General features: G+C 41.7%; 1 protein-coding gene across 8 annotated transcripts in view; it reads left to right on the top strand.

Moving 5' to 3' along the window:
• The window catches only part of CHD9 (chromodomain helicase DNA binding protein 9), a 208,292-nt gene that overhangs the window by 153,731 nt on the left and 37,969 nt on the right, over window positions 1-16,592 (top strand). For all 8 annotated transcript variants that reach the window (XM_029075871.2, XM_016226833.3, XM_016226832.3 and 5 more), the window contains 8 exons: window positions 2,497-2,618; window positions 6,915-7,158; window positions 8,632-8,808; window positions 10,182-10,325; window positions 10,421-10,676; window positions 12,066-12,276; window positions 14,399-14,594; window positions 14,819-14,986. In XM_029075871.2, coding sequence (XP_028931704.1) covers window positions 2,497-2,618; window positions 6,915-7,158; window positions 8,632-8,808; window positions 10,182-10,325; window positions 10,421-10,676; window positions 12,066-12,276; window positions 14,399-14,594; window positions 14,819-14,986 — 1,518 coding nt within the window. The remainder of the gene's footprint in view (window positions 1-2,496; window positions 2,619-6,914; window positions 7,159-8,631; window positions 8,809-10,181; window positions 10,326-10,420; window positions 10,677-12,065; window positions 12,277-14,398; window positions 14,595-14,818; window positions 14,987-16,592) is intronic.

Genomic DNA, 16,592 nt, shown 5'->3' with positions numbered 1-16,592 from the left:
GGTGCAGGCAATGTATATTTGCCATGAGTTTGCTTCCTCTAGCACCTTCTTAAAGGCCTTCTAGTCTGCCTATGCGATGCTAGGAGCTTCATGCTCCGGAAAAGGAGAAAAGAGCCAGGGAATGGAAAAACCTGAAATGCAGCCTTTCAGTCAGGTGGGCTACCTGACATCCGGGATTCCAGGGTGGACTCTGGAGACAGGATGAGTGGTATTAGTGCTAAAAATACTGGGATTATCCCCAATAACAATGGGTTGGTGTCTGCTATTGTTTGCCGCGAGCACGTTTGAACAAAAACATCAGAAAATGGCACATGTGTCATGCAGGCATCACTGTATCACATGAAAAAGAAAGCAAATCAAAATAAAATATAAAAGTGTTATTAAAGTAGTCACAGACCACCTTAAACCCCCAGGATTTGCCCAAGGAGTAAAACAGCCAGCCTGGTTGGCACTGGCTAAGCCTGGGGCACCAATGCACCATACCATTTGTCCCAAAACTTCCATCAGCAAGTAGAAGATCCACACTTTGAAGCATGAGGCCCCTCCTACCGTGCTCTTCTCCCAAGCGCTTAGTACAGTGCTCTGCACGCAGTAAGCACTCAATAAATATGATAGACTGACCGATAGGAGGATGGCAGGGTAGCTGGGTTAGTAATGCAGGACCCAGGCTCAGTGACCCAAACAAGGAGATTCTAACAAAGTGTTAGTGTGAAGCAGCGTGACTAAGTGGATAGAACACGGGTCTGGGAGTCAGAAGGCCCTGAGTTCTAATCCCGGCTCCACCACTTGTCTGCTGCGTGACCTAGGGCAAGTCACTTCACATCTCTATGCCTCAGTTACCTCATCTGTAAAAGGAGGATTAAAGCTGTGAGCCCCATGTGGGACACGGACTACGTCCAATCTGATTAGCTTGTAACTACCCCAGTGCTTAGCACAGTGTCTGGCACAATGTAAGCCCTTAGCAAATACCATTTTTTTTTAAGTGTGGCTACTTTTGGGAGATGAGCATGACCCAGGTCCCCTCCACCCTGTGCCCCTGGATGTTTCCCTTAGCAACCAGTTTTGATTTGGGATTTCTTTCCTAAAATAAAGAATAATCATGCATTCATTCAATAGTATTTATTGAGCGCTTACTATGTGCAGAGCACTGTACTAAGCGCTTGGAATGTACAATTCAGCAGCAGATAGAGACACAGTCCCTTGCCCAATGACGGGATCACAGTCTAATCAGCCGCTGGTAGAGTGCTATCTTCCTTGTGAGCATTACAAGTGGCTATTGTTGATGATGCTCAATTAATTGTTTTTGCATAGAATAACTTAAGAGCATCCAGTAATTTCAAAGTATTTTTGAAGCTAATGTTAGGTAAGTTTTCTAAAGGTTAGTTATAAAAGACTTTGGTTCATTTTATTAAATTATTTTAAAGCCCCTTTGAAAACACACTAATATTTTCTGCTGGTCTAGGAAATGCTGGGCTAGGTTCCATCAGGGGAGTGAAGCTTGTCTTCCGGAGTAAACTAAAGCAACTACTCGGGGGAAAGGCTCTTAGCCACTGAGGGTGTTTTGAAGTTGCTACTTCAACCAACTGCACCAAGGCAAATATAACCTCGTGGGTCCTGCTTGTTTCTTCAATATGATGCAAAATTGCTTCCAAAACAAGGCCTATTGCGACTTTGTTATTGCTTAACTAATGTAACCAATTTGTGAAATCTAATAAGGGTAAATAAAGGATTATCCTGGAAATGGAAATGTGCTTTAACAAAGTCAGACGTAGAGGCCGACAAGCAGTGAATGGCTATAAGGAATCACACAAGTGGTAATAGAGTTTTCCTTCAAAAATTTGACAAGGAACAGGCATCTGAATTGTAAAGCAAGAAGTAAAGAAAAATATATTCCAGTGATTATCTGTCCTAAGGGGATGCCCCGTATCTTAGCGCCATAACGTATCACGTGAGAGAAGCCTTCTCTGTAGTGAGTCCGTGTTTTTTCTAGACTGTAAGCTTGTTGTGGGCAGGGAATGTGTCTGTTAATTGTTATAGGGTACTCTCCCAAGTGCTTAGTACAGTGCAGTGAACACAGTAAGTGCTCAATAAATACGATCGAATGAATGAAGAAATTTTTCAAGCACTCGTGATAAAAGTGGTCTCCTCTAGGGCTTCTTCCCATTTCCGTAGCTGAGGAGGACCCGTTTGTCTTGATAATGAGTTGTGTTTCCTGAGCCGGTTCCTCTCAAGCTGTGTATAAATGCTGAATCATTGTTCCTTTTTATTTTTCTCTGAAGGGCAAATGCACCTTGGAAAGCTTATTGTCTCTCGGTTTTTCTGCACCCATTTCCCAGTAATGTATCAGTTTGGATAGTCACTCGTTCCTGTTTTCCATTTACCTAATGATTTCCAGAATGCATTTTATTCCTATTTAGAACTTTTAGGAGCTTTCAATTAAGTTTTATCAACAGAGCACCTTGGTAAATATGTTTCCTTTTATGTTTCATCACAAAGGACCGTCCTCCTTCAAACACCTGGAATAAAATCGAACAGTCCAGGGAATACAAAAATGGAAACCAGCTCAGGGAATACCAACTGGAAGGACTCAACTGGCTCTTGTTCAATTGGTACAATAGGTATGTGCTGTATCTTAATGTAGGTCTCGAAGGAGGTGCTAAGTTAAATGAACGACACTCTATTTTTTGCTTGTGGTATTTGTTAAGCGCTTATTATGTGCCAGGCACAGTCCAAGGCGCTGGGTTAGATACATTTTAATCAGGTCAGATACAGTCTGTGTCCCACATGGGGCTCAGAGTCTTAATCCCCATTTTACAGATAACAGAAGCACAGAGAAGTTAAGTGACCTGCCCATTGTCACACAGCAGAGAAGTGGTGGAGCCAGGATTAGAAATCAGACCCTTCTGAATCCCAGGCCCATGCTCTATTCCCCAGGCCACACTGCTTCTCACTTTTATTCCAGTGAAAATAGAGTGCTGAAACTGTCAACGCAGACCCTTCTTAACGAAAAGCTAGTAGCTGCATTTGGAGAATTGTGTGTTCTGGGTAAGAAGCAGTGTGGTTAGTGGAAAGAGCACAGGCCTGGGAGTCAGAGGACCTGGGTTCCAACCCCGGCTCTGACGCTTGCTGTGTGACCTTGGGCAAGTCACTTCTGTGCCTCTATTTCCACAGCTGTAAAAAGGGCATTAAATCCTTGTTCCCCTTCCTGCTTAGGCTGTGAGCTCCATCGGGACAGAGACTTTATCCGTCCTAATTTAACTTGTACTTACCCCAGTACTTAGAGCAGTGTTTGATATATAGTAAGCATTGAATAAATACCATTTTTTAAAAAAGCGTTGAGTGCATGTTGCCAGTGTATTTGTGTACGTGGGTCTGGTAAGAGTGGGTATATTAAAACGACTCTAACCTTTGAGTGGCGCAGTCTGTGTTCTGCAAAATCATTTTAGTATAACAGCTGGCGCAGAGTCACATTGTCTGCGGCCTTTGCTTGCCAGAGACCAGAGCAAGTGAGTCACCACCAAATTGCATCTGGAGACTGAAGAAAGGTCAAGTTTCTCTTGACTGGCAGATAGAAGTCGAATATCAAGAATCCAAATACGAGGAGACCTGAAGGTTAATCACTGGGATGAGAAAGAGAGTAGGAAAGCAAAATGTATAAACTTCAGTTATTGCCATCAGCATCGTACTTTTCAGTTACGTTCCACCCTTCAAGGGAACAAAAAATGCTTCCTGGAAATGATCGTCTCTCTGTAAGGAAGATTACCGTCAAGAAAACTAGAAGCCAAAAGGTACTAGGGGTGAAGAGGAAGTTAGCAGAAAGGAAAATAAGAGCAAACGACTGTGTTGATTGATTTTTCTTTCCTCAGATTAATGCTGTCTTTATACATTATAGCAATGCCAGTATTTGCCAAGCATATTGCAGTTCTAGGTAGTTGACTGTATCCATTCAGTCAGTCAGTCAGTCGTATTTATCGAGCGCTTAACGTGTGCAGAGCACTGTACTAAGCGCTTGGAAAGTAGTATGTCTTGGTTTTGTGACAGTTATCCCACTAGACTTGGGTCTAGTATATAAGGACCTTAGACTTTAAGCTCCTTGTGGACAGAGAACGTACCTGCCAACTCTGTTGCACTGTACTCTTCCAAACGCAGAGTACCGTGCCCTACTCACAGTAAGTCCTCAATAAATGCCATGGGCTGATTAGGATGTTGATTAAGCAGACCCATCCCAAGCATCAAGGTGATAAGCAACTTTCCTCTGTTGTATTCAGCCTCTTCATTTATTGCTACCCCTATCGGCTCTGCAGATTCTGTTCTCTGCATATGTTCCTGTAATATTTCCACTCTGGGGAACAACAGTGTCAATAAACACCACTTCTTAAAAACGCTTTTCAAACAGCGGAGATTTTGGCTTATTTCCCAGGATTTACTGGTGTATTATCGTGGCTCCAATCCAATCTATAGCAGCTGTTTTCCATCACATTCTTGGGTTCGTATTTATGATGGGGTATCCACCCATTTTGAAATGGCTTTCGTAATGATTTCCATAATACTTTTGAGTTAACTGGGAGATTTTTCTCTGCATAACTATAATATCCTTGGCAGTAGTTTTTAAAAATTCGAAAATATTATGACCGAGTTAATCTGACCTACGAAAGTATGCTCCGGGCAGCATTATGGGCTTCGTGGCTTCCCGGAATGTGAACTGATACAAGGATAGGGCAACTTCTCCCTGGGTACAAGTGAAGGAGTGGTGTGACCGACTCTAAAAGAGCGTGACAGAAGCAGGTCCAGGAGGTGCCCATGCCCTGGGTTTCTAGCGGGGACCTAGGACTTCCCAAACCGACAAGCGTGTGCACGAGGTGAGCTCTTTTCATGGCTACCTCAGAACAGCTGCGGAAACAGCCAACCTCTTATCCTTTGCCCGATGTCAGGAAGCGAGAGAGAGAGAAGAAGGGATAGGGAGCTCCCCTCTCCCCCTCTCTGGGGATTCTTTCCCTGTGGAGTAGGGGAAAATGGAGCCCGAACATACTTGGAACCCACCCAGACCACTTTGCTATAATATTTGCGTAATGAGCTCTATTCTGCATCTGGAGCCTTCTCTGCAACTGCAGTATGCAAAACCTCCCCCATCTGCTCTCTCCCGGATTTTTTTTTTCCCTTGCTTGAAATAGGAGGTTTGCACTGCCGTCTGCTCTTCTCCCTCTCCTTTCAAGGGCATGTTTAAAGAGATGGTGGCTGCCGTTGCCACAACTCACGGCACCGTCCGCAGCTGCACCTGCTCAAGAATGCTGCTCACTCTCCTTAAATGGTGCTCGGGAAGGGGTCCCCCACGTCCCCTCCCGCCCTCACTCCCCACTAAGGGTGTCCGCCTCTCCTCCCCCCGCCCCCCCCCACACACACGGACTTGACACCGCCATCGTCAACAGCCCTCATTAATTCCCAGTTTTCAGCTTAGCATTTTTCCTCTACAAGGAGCAGATTTTTTTTTTAATTTTATTTGTTAAGCATTTATTATGTGCCAGGCACCGTATTAAGTGCTGGGGTAGATACAAGCTAATCAGACTGGACACAGTTCATGCTCCACATGGGGCTCATAGTCTTAATCCCCATTTTACAGATGAGGTAACTGAGGTACAGAGAAGTGAAGTAACTTGCTCAAGGTCACATAGCAGACAAGTGGCAGAGCCGTAATTAGAACCCAGGTCCTTCTGACTTCCAGGCTCATGCTTTATCCACTAGGCCATATTGCTCCTACTGTTAAGCCCAATAGCTTTTTATCCCTCCCTGCCAACATTTCTTTCAGGTGGGTGAGGCACTGAGACCATTTTTGCTGAGAGCAACTGAGGCACATCCAAATTAACTCTGTCAAAGGCAGTCCTAAATCCATAAAGTGTCTTTTAGCCCACCTGACCTTTTTTCCTTTAGAGCAGGCTTCATACCAGCCTCGTCCAACCAAAAGAAGGACCCCAGTCAAGGGGACAAAAATACACTAGCACTGCCGCTGAAGATGGGGAGTCTCATAACAGTTTAGGGTAGTCCTCAGATTTGTGACACAGTTATTTCTTGAAAACGGCACTTTAAGACAAAAGGTTACAAGTCTGAATCAGTTTTCTACAGGGAAGGGTGTTATAAATGGAGGATTGGTTCTTGAGCCTTGGATACCCTGATTTTACCTAAATTCCCAGAGTCCATCAATTATAGATGAGTTATATAACTTCATTACCATATCTGTATTGAGTCACAGAGACTGCACAATAGGACATTTGACTTCATCAGAAGTAAAATGGACAGGATGACCCTCCCTGATGATTCCACCTGGCAGTCAGGAAATTCTTCTCCCCCCCTCCGCCCTCACCTTTCTTCCTCTTTGCCCTCTTTGAACTCCCCTCCCCAAGCCCTTCATGGTTTTTAAAAGTACTTTCCCCTTTTTTGCAGCACCCATGCGAGCCGCCCCCGACACACTCACTCACCCACACACCTCATGTCAATATAGCCATAAATAAAAGTAGTGTGGTAGAGTTAAAATCGATGTGTTGTAGAACTGCAATAGGTATAAGTTTTGAAAAGTCATTGCCATTCGTCTTACTGCAGTCGTATTGTGGGGAGTCCTAAGGTCATTCCCATCTAAAATTCATTCGGGATGTAGCTTTAATTAGCCCAAGCAGGGTTAAACCAATTGTTGTGTCATAATCGTGGAGCGGCAAATCCAAACTGTTCAGTTTCATCCACAGTGGGACCATAAATCAGTGAAAAATATTCGGCATACTCTGCACTGCTTCAACTTTGATAAACTGTTTTCAATAGTGATATTTTTATATGAGCTGTCTGTATATCGGGCTTTGGCCAAAATCTCAGTGTACAAAAGGTCAATGTGCACAAAGTATCCTGATGGAAAATATATTTGTGTGTTTCAGACGAAACTGCATTTTAGCAGATGAAATGGGGCTTGGCAAAACCATTCAGTCAATTACATTCCTCTACGAAATCCTTCTGACGGGTATACGAGGGCCTTTCCTGATCATCGCTCCGCTTTCTACTATCACAAACTGGGAGAGAGAATTTCGCACGTGGACTGATCTTAATGTTGTGGTATATCATGGGAGCCTGGTGAGCAGGCAGATGATACAGCAATATGAGATGTACTTCAGGGATTCACAGGTATTGTAGGGTGCTTTTATTGATAATAGTAATAATAATTATTATGATATTTGTTAAGCACTTACTATGTGCCAAGCACTGTTCTAAACTCTAGGGTAGATACAGAGTAATCAAGTTGTCCCCCGTGGGGCTCGCAGTCTTAATCCCCATTTTACAGATGAGGTAACTGGGGCACAGAAAAGTTAAGTGGCTTGCCCAAGGTCATATAGCAAACACGTGGCGGAAGCAGGATTAGAACCCATGTCCTCTGACTCCCAAGCCGATGCTCTTTCCACTGAGCCAGGCTGCTTTGGTACTCTGCTCCGTCAAAAACACAGTTGAAAATAGACTGGAAAAAGACACCAACACAAGGCCAAGAATGTTCATTTTTAATTTAGAGGGAAGGTGCCCATTTCCATTCACACACTTTTTTTCCTTTTGGGTCCCATCAATACATTTGAGGGACAAATTTTGGTATTTTTTAGTAGTCCTCCAAAGGCAGGGATTAAGTCATATCAGAATATTATTTTCATTCAATTATTTTAATTAGATTACCACATGAAGAAAATTATTTAAAGTTTGTTTTTAGTTTTAAAGAGTAAAACTTCCATTTGGGACTCAGTGTACTTGATCCTATTCCACTGACTTCCAACATCCTTTGAGTCCAGGTCTACAAAACTCAATGTCCCGGTAGAAACGTATAGGTCTGAATTCTGAAAGAAGGAGAGACTGGGTATTTTTTGAGTTCTTTGGATTTAAAGTATATTTTCACTGTTTCTAATAAACCCCTCCATTGCTGCCTTTGATGCGCAGCTGAGTGGCATAAAGATCTTCAAAAGAAGAGGCAACCTTTTTTCCTGCATTGTTTATACATTCCTTGGGCTGGAAGCAAGGCCCCAAATTAGATGGGTTAAGGGGGTCCTTTCCTGCTCTGTAATTTTGATTGTTAGTTTTAAATATTAGAAGTCGGGCGTGATTACGTTGACATGTGGCCCTATAAAGCGTGTGGGTTTACTGGCTAACAGAATGTGTTACAAGTTCGAAAAAAAGCAATTGACATTACTAATCCTTATTACCCAAGTTTACAAGTTATTAAAAAATAAAAAAAAAAGAATTTTGACATCTAACTGGATTTTGTATTGTTACCTTTAGTTTAAGTGAAGAGTATGTTTCACTCATAAATGCTTTACATTTTCATAGAAACATCTTAAGGAAGCCATAATAGATTACCTAATTGCAACAAATGTATTTGCAGAGATATGTCAGAGCATTCCGGAAAATGTAGAACCCTCCAATTCAGATTTAATTAGAGACCTATGAGTTTTCAGTGAGTTTCCGTGGCAAGATAAAGGCATCTATGTGGAATTTAAAGGGTCAGCAGAGAGTGTTCTGTAACGAGTAAGACGGGCCAGCCTATAAAGTATTTGACGAGAAAATGAAAAATGAGAGTTTCAGACATTCTGACAAGAGTTGTGTTTGTTAATAAATCTTTAGGGACGAATCATTCGAGGAGCATACAGGTTCCAAGCCATTATCACCACTTTTGAAATGATCCTTGGTGGCTGTGGGGAGCTCAATGCAATTGAATGGCGATGTGTGATCATTGATGAAGCACACAGGTTGAAGAATAAAAATTGTAAACTCCTGGAAGGACTCAAACTCATGAACCTGGTAATAAACCTTAATTTTTCTCTTAGATTGCTCTGGTTCCGTAGTTATTTATGAAGGTAAGTGAAATCTCAAAATGAGTCATAGTTGGGGCTTATTTCCTTACAATTGTTAGTGCAGTGGCAGAGTTTTCATTTGAGCATCTGTGAGGTTTACCGTCTTTTGTAGATGATAATACAGGTTTTAGAGATTGGTGTAACTACTCTGCCTAAAATTCATGTCAAAAGAAAGGGTGGAGTTTTTTGTTTTGCTTTTTGTTTATGTTTCAGTGAAGCTTTAGTTAAAAATTGTAAAACAACTAAGGAATAACAACTCATGCCATAGGACATAAACTAATCCAGGAAGAACTATTTTATTTGATCCAGAATATATGTCCATTACATGAGTGGAATCTCTAATCTATTCTACATTTTCCAGGGAACTAACTTTCTACGTCGTGGCATCTGTAAATGGCAAACAATTATTTTTATAGAACAATTTGACCTTCCCAGAATATAGGTTCTTTAAATGGGCAGAATCTGTAGTTTATTGTACATTCTCTAAGGGACTAACATTTAGCGTGCTAGAGTCAAGTAAATGGCAAATAATTATTCCATTATGGCTAACAGGAGAATGGGCGTTTTATTTGCCATATATTGAGAGTTTTAATTTTGGAAGTATTAACATTTACCATTGCAAATTTCCATCAACTGTGACGTTTTTGCTAGATCACTGTTCATATTAGAACTGGGGTGCCTTCATAGATGACAACCATATGAGAACCCGAGACTACCTACCGTAAATAGTAAAAAGCAGATTCATCGACCAAAGAAGAAAATCATCTAATTTTCCTATATCTCACTGGGGCGCATTCCTGCAGAAATCTGCATTGAGGAAAGATCGCATTTAATACTCAGCCCAGATTTGACACCATACCCGTACCCACAGCTGTTTTTCCCAACATCACATTCCCTAATTCTGCCATCAAATTGTATCATAAGGAATATAGTGAAAACTCGCATTTTGGAAGAGTCAAGTATTTTCCATACTTTCAGTTTCTCCCCTCCTTTCATTAAAAATAATTTTCACTTCACTGCTGTAGAACTCCGTCGCCTCTCTCGTATCGACAGGATCATGGCAGATTTTAATTTTCCCCTCGTATCCCTTTTTAGAATAAAAACTTAAATTGTACAAAATGGAGTCCCAAAATCATCTTCACACAGATATTTTCGTTACCCCTGGCCTAACCGGTGTTGCAGCTTGAATAAGTTTAGAAATCGCTTTGGTATGAGGTTTGAGCAGAGGCTTCGTGAATGATCTTGCGGAGGGGAAGAATCAGCCTTCTATTAATTTCATTAGGGAAATGAAAATTTAATGTAAGCTATCCTTGTCTGTAGGAACACAAAGTACTTTTGACGGGAACACCACTTCAGAACACAGTTGAAGAGCTGTTCAGTCTTCTTCATTTCCTCGAACCTTTGCGGTTTCCCTCCGAATCGACCTTCATGCAAGAATTTGGGGACCTTAAAACAGAGGAGCAGGTATCTTATATCTGTCTTTAGAAAAACACACCCTTTTCACACTTATGGGTATTTTCTGTGCATTATCCTAACTGAATGCCTAAAATGTTTTGCAGGTGCAAAAGCTGCAAGCTATCCTGAAACCAATGATGTTGAGACGATTGAAAGAGGACGTAGAAAAGAAGTTGGCTCCTAAGGAGGAAACCATTATCGAAGTAGAACTTACAAATATTCAGAAGAAATATTACCGGGCCATCCTGGAGAAGAACTTTGCGTTTTTGTCGAAAGGAGCGGGGCAGGCGAATGTGCCTAACTTAGTTAACACCATGATGGAACTCAGAAAGTGCTGCAACCATCCGTATCTTATCAAAGGTACATAAAGTCACCTGGCCCTCATTTTCAGTGATGATGTGCTAATGTCAAAGGAAAGCATTCATCTTCAGGCAGAGGTGTTCAAAGATGTCGATTCGTATTACTTTAGCATTAATGCTTTCTCGGTCTTTTCTTTCACAAGATCTATTTACTAATCACAGTCGTGTCTTTAAGAAGCAAATATTACCACTTGCCGAGCCCGCAGATTGATGACTGGGTGGTTCTAAATCTGTGGACTTTTGCCGAGGCGGGAAAGGCGTCTTTCTATTCCGTCGTCTTCTCTGTTACGTTGAGCACAGGGACGCTTCAGTAACAACAGTAATAACTATGATGGCATTTGTTAAACCCTTACTAATGTGTCAAGCACTGTTCTAAGAGCTGAGGTCGATACAGGCTATTCAGGTTGGACACAGACCCTGTCCCACTTGGGGCTCACAGTCTTAATCCCTGTTTTACAGATGAGGTCACTGAGGCATAGAGAAGGGAAATGATTTGCCCGAAGTCATCGAGCAGACGAGTGGCGGAGCCGGGATTAAAACCCAGGTCCTTCTGACTTCCAGGCCTCTGCTCAATCCACTAGGCCACGATGCTTCTCCACAGCAGGCTTGTCAAGCTGATTCCTGTGGGAAGGTCGCATATGGCGTCATATGTGGGGTACACTCTTAACAGCTGCCAATTGCTAATCAATTTTTCATTGATTACTAGCATTTTTTAATTATTAGTCAGAAGAACAGAAATGAAGAAAAATTTGTGAATAAAACAGTCTTCATTCCTTTCTTGCAGATACCAGGTTAATGGGCTGCACCTTTATCTGGTCAGGGAGATAGTCCAAGATTAGGGAGGAAGAAAAAAGGCAGGAAAAGAAGAGAGACAAAGCAGCAAATAGTGAGGCTCAGAGAACCAGATGAACTGCTGAAAGACAGACACCCATACCGTGAGAGGTTATTAAGAGAGGTAACCTGATATGCACTGGTTTTTTTTCAGGGTTTTTTTTGGTGGTTGTTAAGCGCTTACTGTGTGCCAAACACTGTTCTAAGCTTTGAATTAGATCCAAGACTATCAGGTCGGACACAGTCCCTGTCCCACAAAGGGCTCACAGGTTACAGGAAGGCCTGGATTAGTTAGCTAGAGAATCGAGGTATCCTGATTCCCTGCCTGAATTTCTGAGATTTAGGCTATGCTACCTGTTTCTGTGAAACTGATGATATTTTCCATGCTAACTTCCCTTCCTCTTTCCCCCCACTCTGCCACTGCAGAAGCATAAAAGTCCAAGGTGTTATTGAAGCAACTTGATTTTTGAAACCTCTTGGTTTATAAAATCTGGTTAGTGTTCACCTTCATTTGAACCTCCTGGTGTTTTGATTCTGCCTTATCATATTAATTTGACAGGGGCTGAAGAGAAAATTCTTGGAGAATTTAGAGAAACGCACAGTCCAACTGCTCCTGATTTTCATCTGCAAGCAATGGTGCAATCTGCTGGTAAATTGGTCCTCATAGATAAACTTCTTCCCAAAATGAAAGCAGGGGGACACAAAGTGCTTATCTTCTCTCAGATGGTGCGCTGCCTTGATATTCTGGAGGACTATCTCATTCATAAGAGGTAGGGCATTTTGTAATGTTCATAAGTAATTTGGGAATAATGCTCGAAGCATTTAGGTTCTCTCAACACTGAGTGTACTAAAGGCCAACTTGGCAAAGAGTGACTTATCCAACTTGAGTCACAATTTAAGCTGGTTAAGGAGGAAATAATATAGATTTTGTGTGTTACCATAGTCATACCTGTCCTGGAAACAGGATGGTGAGGATTAGAGGGGAAAATAGACTTTTGGTTCTCATTTTTCAAGGTTGCAAAAACATACATTGGATAATGTAAACAGAGCCCACATTGAATTGAAATAGTACTAAATTAATGGTACAAATTTAATGAAATTTAATCTTCAGGATAACAGTTCAGAGACACACAGAAAGAACGCTACTTGTAGCATTTTAATTTGAGGCAATTTGTTTATGTCCTCCAGGTTCCGATGCCTTCCTAAGGATTTAGTATTTCATCGTGCATAACTAGGTTGTATTCTTGTTGCAATTTGTCTGGGTTTGACAGAAATTCTTTATTAATGTTTTAAATGGTTGATTTAGGAAGATTAAAATGGAAGGGAGATTGCCATGTTATATTTGATTTCTTTTTTTTAATGGTATTCGTTAAGCGCTTACTCTGTGCCAGGTAAATGCTGGGGTAGATACCACCTACCAGATACCAGCTAGTTAGATACCAGTTAATCAGGTTGGATACAGTCCTGTCCCATGCGGGGCTCACAGTTGAGGTAACTGAGAGATTTCTTTTAACTAGTGTGTTAGGCAATGGAAAACCAACTGAACACGTTCAAGAGAACCACATATTTTCCTATGAGAAACCTCTGGTTGAAAATCTTGATATTTCCAGTTATTTTTCTTTCAACTAAGCCTAAAACCTGTCCATATGAGATGGAGTTATTGCAGATAATAGTGAATTGCTGTTATGTTTGTTGAAGCTCTCCCATCTAGGCATGTTGGTCCAGGCCGAGATCCATTCTACACTCTGCCGCCTCAATCATTTTTTCTGCAACATTATTCTGAACACTTGCCCCACTCTTAAAATTCTCCAATGGTTACCCATACGTCTTTGCATGACACGGAAGCTCCTGATCATTGGCCTTAAGGCTGTCGATCAGCCCTTTTTCTCCTGCTTAACCATTTTCTTTTCTACTCCCCAGTTAACAATCATTGTTCCTGTTAAGATAACTCAGCTATTGGAACCCATTTTTGAGTCTCCCAGAGCCAGTCCCAGGCTCATTTCCTTCCTCCTGCTGGTAAAATCCATCCCCCTTCAAATCGGGCAGGCAACAGCCCCTCTCCCTATTTCAAAGCCAGAAATCACAATTCCTCCAGGAGGCCTTTCCTCAATTGATTTCTAATCTGTTGAAATTGAGGTTGTATCTGAGCACTTCTGAACCACGTACACACTAGTTTACACCCAACCTTCTGTAGTCCTTTTCTGCCTATCTTACACACCCTAAAACGTAAGCACTAGCCCTTACACATAGTCCATTTTCCTTCATCTGCTGTATAAATTGTTTTAGTGTCTGCCTCCTCGTTCCTTGAGAAATAATTTCTTATATTAATGTCTGTCTCCATCTTGACTGTAAGTTCGTTGTGGGCACGGAATGTGTCTGTTTGTTGTTGTATTGTACTCTCCCATTTGCTTAGTACAGTGCTCTACAAATACGATTTGAGTGAATGGATGACAGGTATTATGTCTCCCAACTCTTTTGTATTCTCATTCATTCATTCAATCGTATTTATTGAGCGCTTACTGTGTGCAGAGAACTGTACTAAGCACTTGGAAAGTACAGTTTAACAGATAGAGACAACCCCTACCCAACAACAGGCTCGCAGTCTCCCAGGTGCTTCCTACAGTGCTCTTCAGAGGGTAAGCACCCAGTAAATTCAATTGATCGAGTGAGTGATTGATTTCCTGTGGAGGTAACCATTGTAAGTATGCAGCTGTTTCGGACCGGGTGTAGAAATGCTTTATAAACCTTAAACTTCATGGGCTATGACTTTCTGAGTTTGATTGTTTTTATTAACAGTCCTGAGTGTAGAACCTGAGTGTAGACATTTGGCAAAACATGTTTCGATTTGGGCATTAGCTGTCTATTTGAACGTATTGTTTTTTGCCTCGCCAGATACCTCTATGAACGAATCGATGGACGAGTCAGAGGGAATCTGCGACAGGCCGCTATAGACCGGTTTAGTAAACCGGATTCGGACCGCTTTGTGTTTCTTCTGTGTACCAGAGCTGGTGGACTGGGGATTAATTTAACAGCAGCTGATACATGTATAATTTTTGATTCTGATTGGAATCCTCAAAATGACTTACAGGTAAATGTATTGGAAAATAGAAAAGTAGCTAGTAAGAAAATCCTCCTTTTTTAATCTCTAGAAGAGCACTGAATTTCATGTCACTACAAGGTAACACTAAAACGAATTATGTCACTATTGCATATTTGTGAACATTCTTTTAACCTCAGCATTTACTGAATTTTACTTTACAAAAGAGGCTTTCTCCGAACAAAGCTCTGATGTATAACATCTTTTATTTTAAGGCCCAAGCTCGTTGCCACCGGATTGGTCAGAACAAAGCAGTGAAAGTCTACAGATTAATAACCCGTAATTCGTATGAGAGAGAAATGTTTGATCGGGCGAGTCTGAAACTGGGCCTCGATAAGGCAGTCTTGCAGAGCATGAGTGGAAGAGAAAGTAGCATTGGTGGTGTATGTAGATTTTTTTTTCCTTTCTGCTTGGGGCTGGCTTTGTTACCGTGGGTAGAGTTATAATCATTTGATATTGAAAATTGTAAATTATATGGTAATATTGCACAGAATGCAAGACACTGAACAAGAGTTTTCATGCTGAAGAAACATTTTTCTAATTAATTTAAAATGTTTAAAGTGTTAAATTATTTTTTGAGCTAATAAATCTCTCTTAATAGAAATTCCCAAGCAAATCTATTGGTCTTTAGAATTCGGAACAGTTTTAAGCCTGCTGCCCTAGCCATACAGTATTCTTCAGATTATCCTGAATTATTGGCAGTTAAATTTAGTGTTGACAATACGGAACCTCTTGAAGGAGTAATAGTATTTGTTGAGTGTCCACTGGCTGCAGTGGATTGTATTCAACACTTGGGAAAGTTCAATACAGAGAAGTGCAGTGTTCCCCGCCCTCAGGACCTTACATCTTAACAGGAGAGGCGGCCATTAAAATAGAACTAGAGGACTCCAAATAAATTATTAAATGTACAGTCAAACATACAAATATACCTAATTGCTGAGGCTGGATATAAATGAAATGCAAGAAGCAGCATGGTCTACTAGAAAGCTTAGTACAGTGCTCTGAACGTACAGTTCAGCAATAAAGAGAGACAGTCACTTCCCACAATGGGTTTATAGTCTAGAATGGGGGAGACAGACATCAAAACAAGTAAATAGGCATCAATATAGGTAAATAGAATTATAGATATATGCACATCAAAACAAGTAAACAGGCATTAATATAAATAAATAGAATTATAGATATGTGTATATATATACACAAGCGCTGTGGGGTGGGGAGGCAGGGTAGCACAAAGGGAGCGAGTCGGGGCAATGGGGAGAGGAGAGGGCGCTGAAGAAAAAGGGGGGCTTAGTCTGGGAAGGCCTCCTGGAGGAGATGAGCCTTCAGTAGGGCTTTGAAGGAGGAAAGTGTGACTGCTTGGGGGATTGGAGGATGGAGGGCATTCCAGGCCAGAGGTAGGACTTGGGCCAGGGGTTGATGGCAGGGCAGGTGAGAATGAGGCACAGTGAGAAGGTTAGCACCAGAGATTGGGGGCTGGGATGCAAAAGGAGAGAAGGAAGGTGAGGCAGGAGGGGGCAAGGTGATGGAGAGCTCTGAAGCCAATAGTGAGGTGTTTTTGCCTGATTTGGAGGTTGATGGGCAACCACTGGAGATTTTTGAGGAAGGGTCGGGGTGGGTGGGGGTGACATGACCAGAAAGTTTCTGTAGAAAGATAATCCGGGCAGCAGAGTGAAGTATAGGCTGAAGTGGGGAGTGACAGGAGGTTGGAAGATCAGGAAGGATGCTGATGCTGTCATCCAGTCAGGATAGGATGAGTGATTATACAAACGTGGTACTAATATGTGTCAAGCATTGTTCTAAGCCCTGGGGTAGATACAAGTTAATCAGGCCAGAATAATCTTGTCTCTCTCTCAATGCTTAGTACAGTGCTTGGTAAATAGTTAAGTATTTAGCAAGTACCATAACCATTATTATGACTTTTGTTATCACACAAGTGTTAGAAATAGCTGTTGGGGTTTATAGTTCAGGAAGTTGAGGAATAAGTGG

This window comes from Ornithorhynchus anatinus, chromosome 11 (genome assembly GCF_004115215.2).
Source record: "Ornithorhynchus anatinus isolate Pmale09 chromosome 11, mOrnAna1.pri.v4, whole genome shotgun sequence".
NCBI lineage: Eukaryota > Metazoa > Chordata > Mammalia > Monotremata > Ornithorhynchidae > Ornithorhynchus > Ornithorhynchus anatinus.
This window is presented reverse-complemented; position numbering and strand designations above follow the sequence as displayed.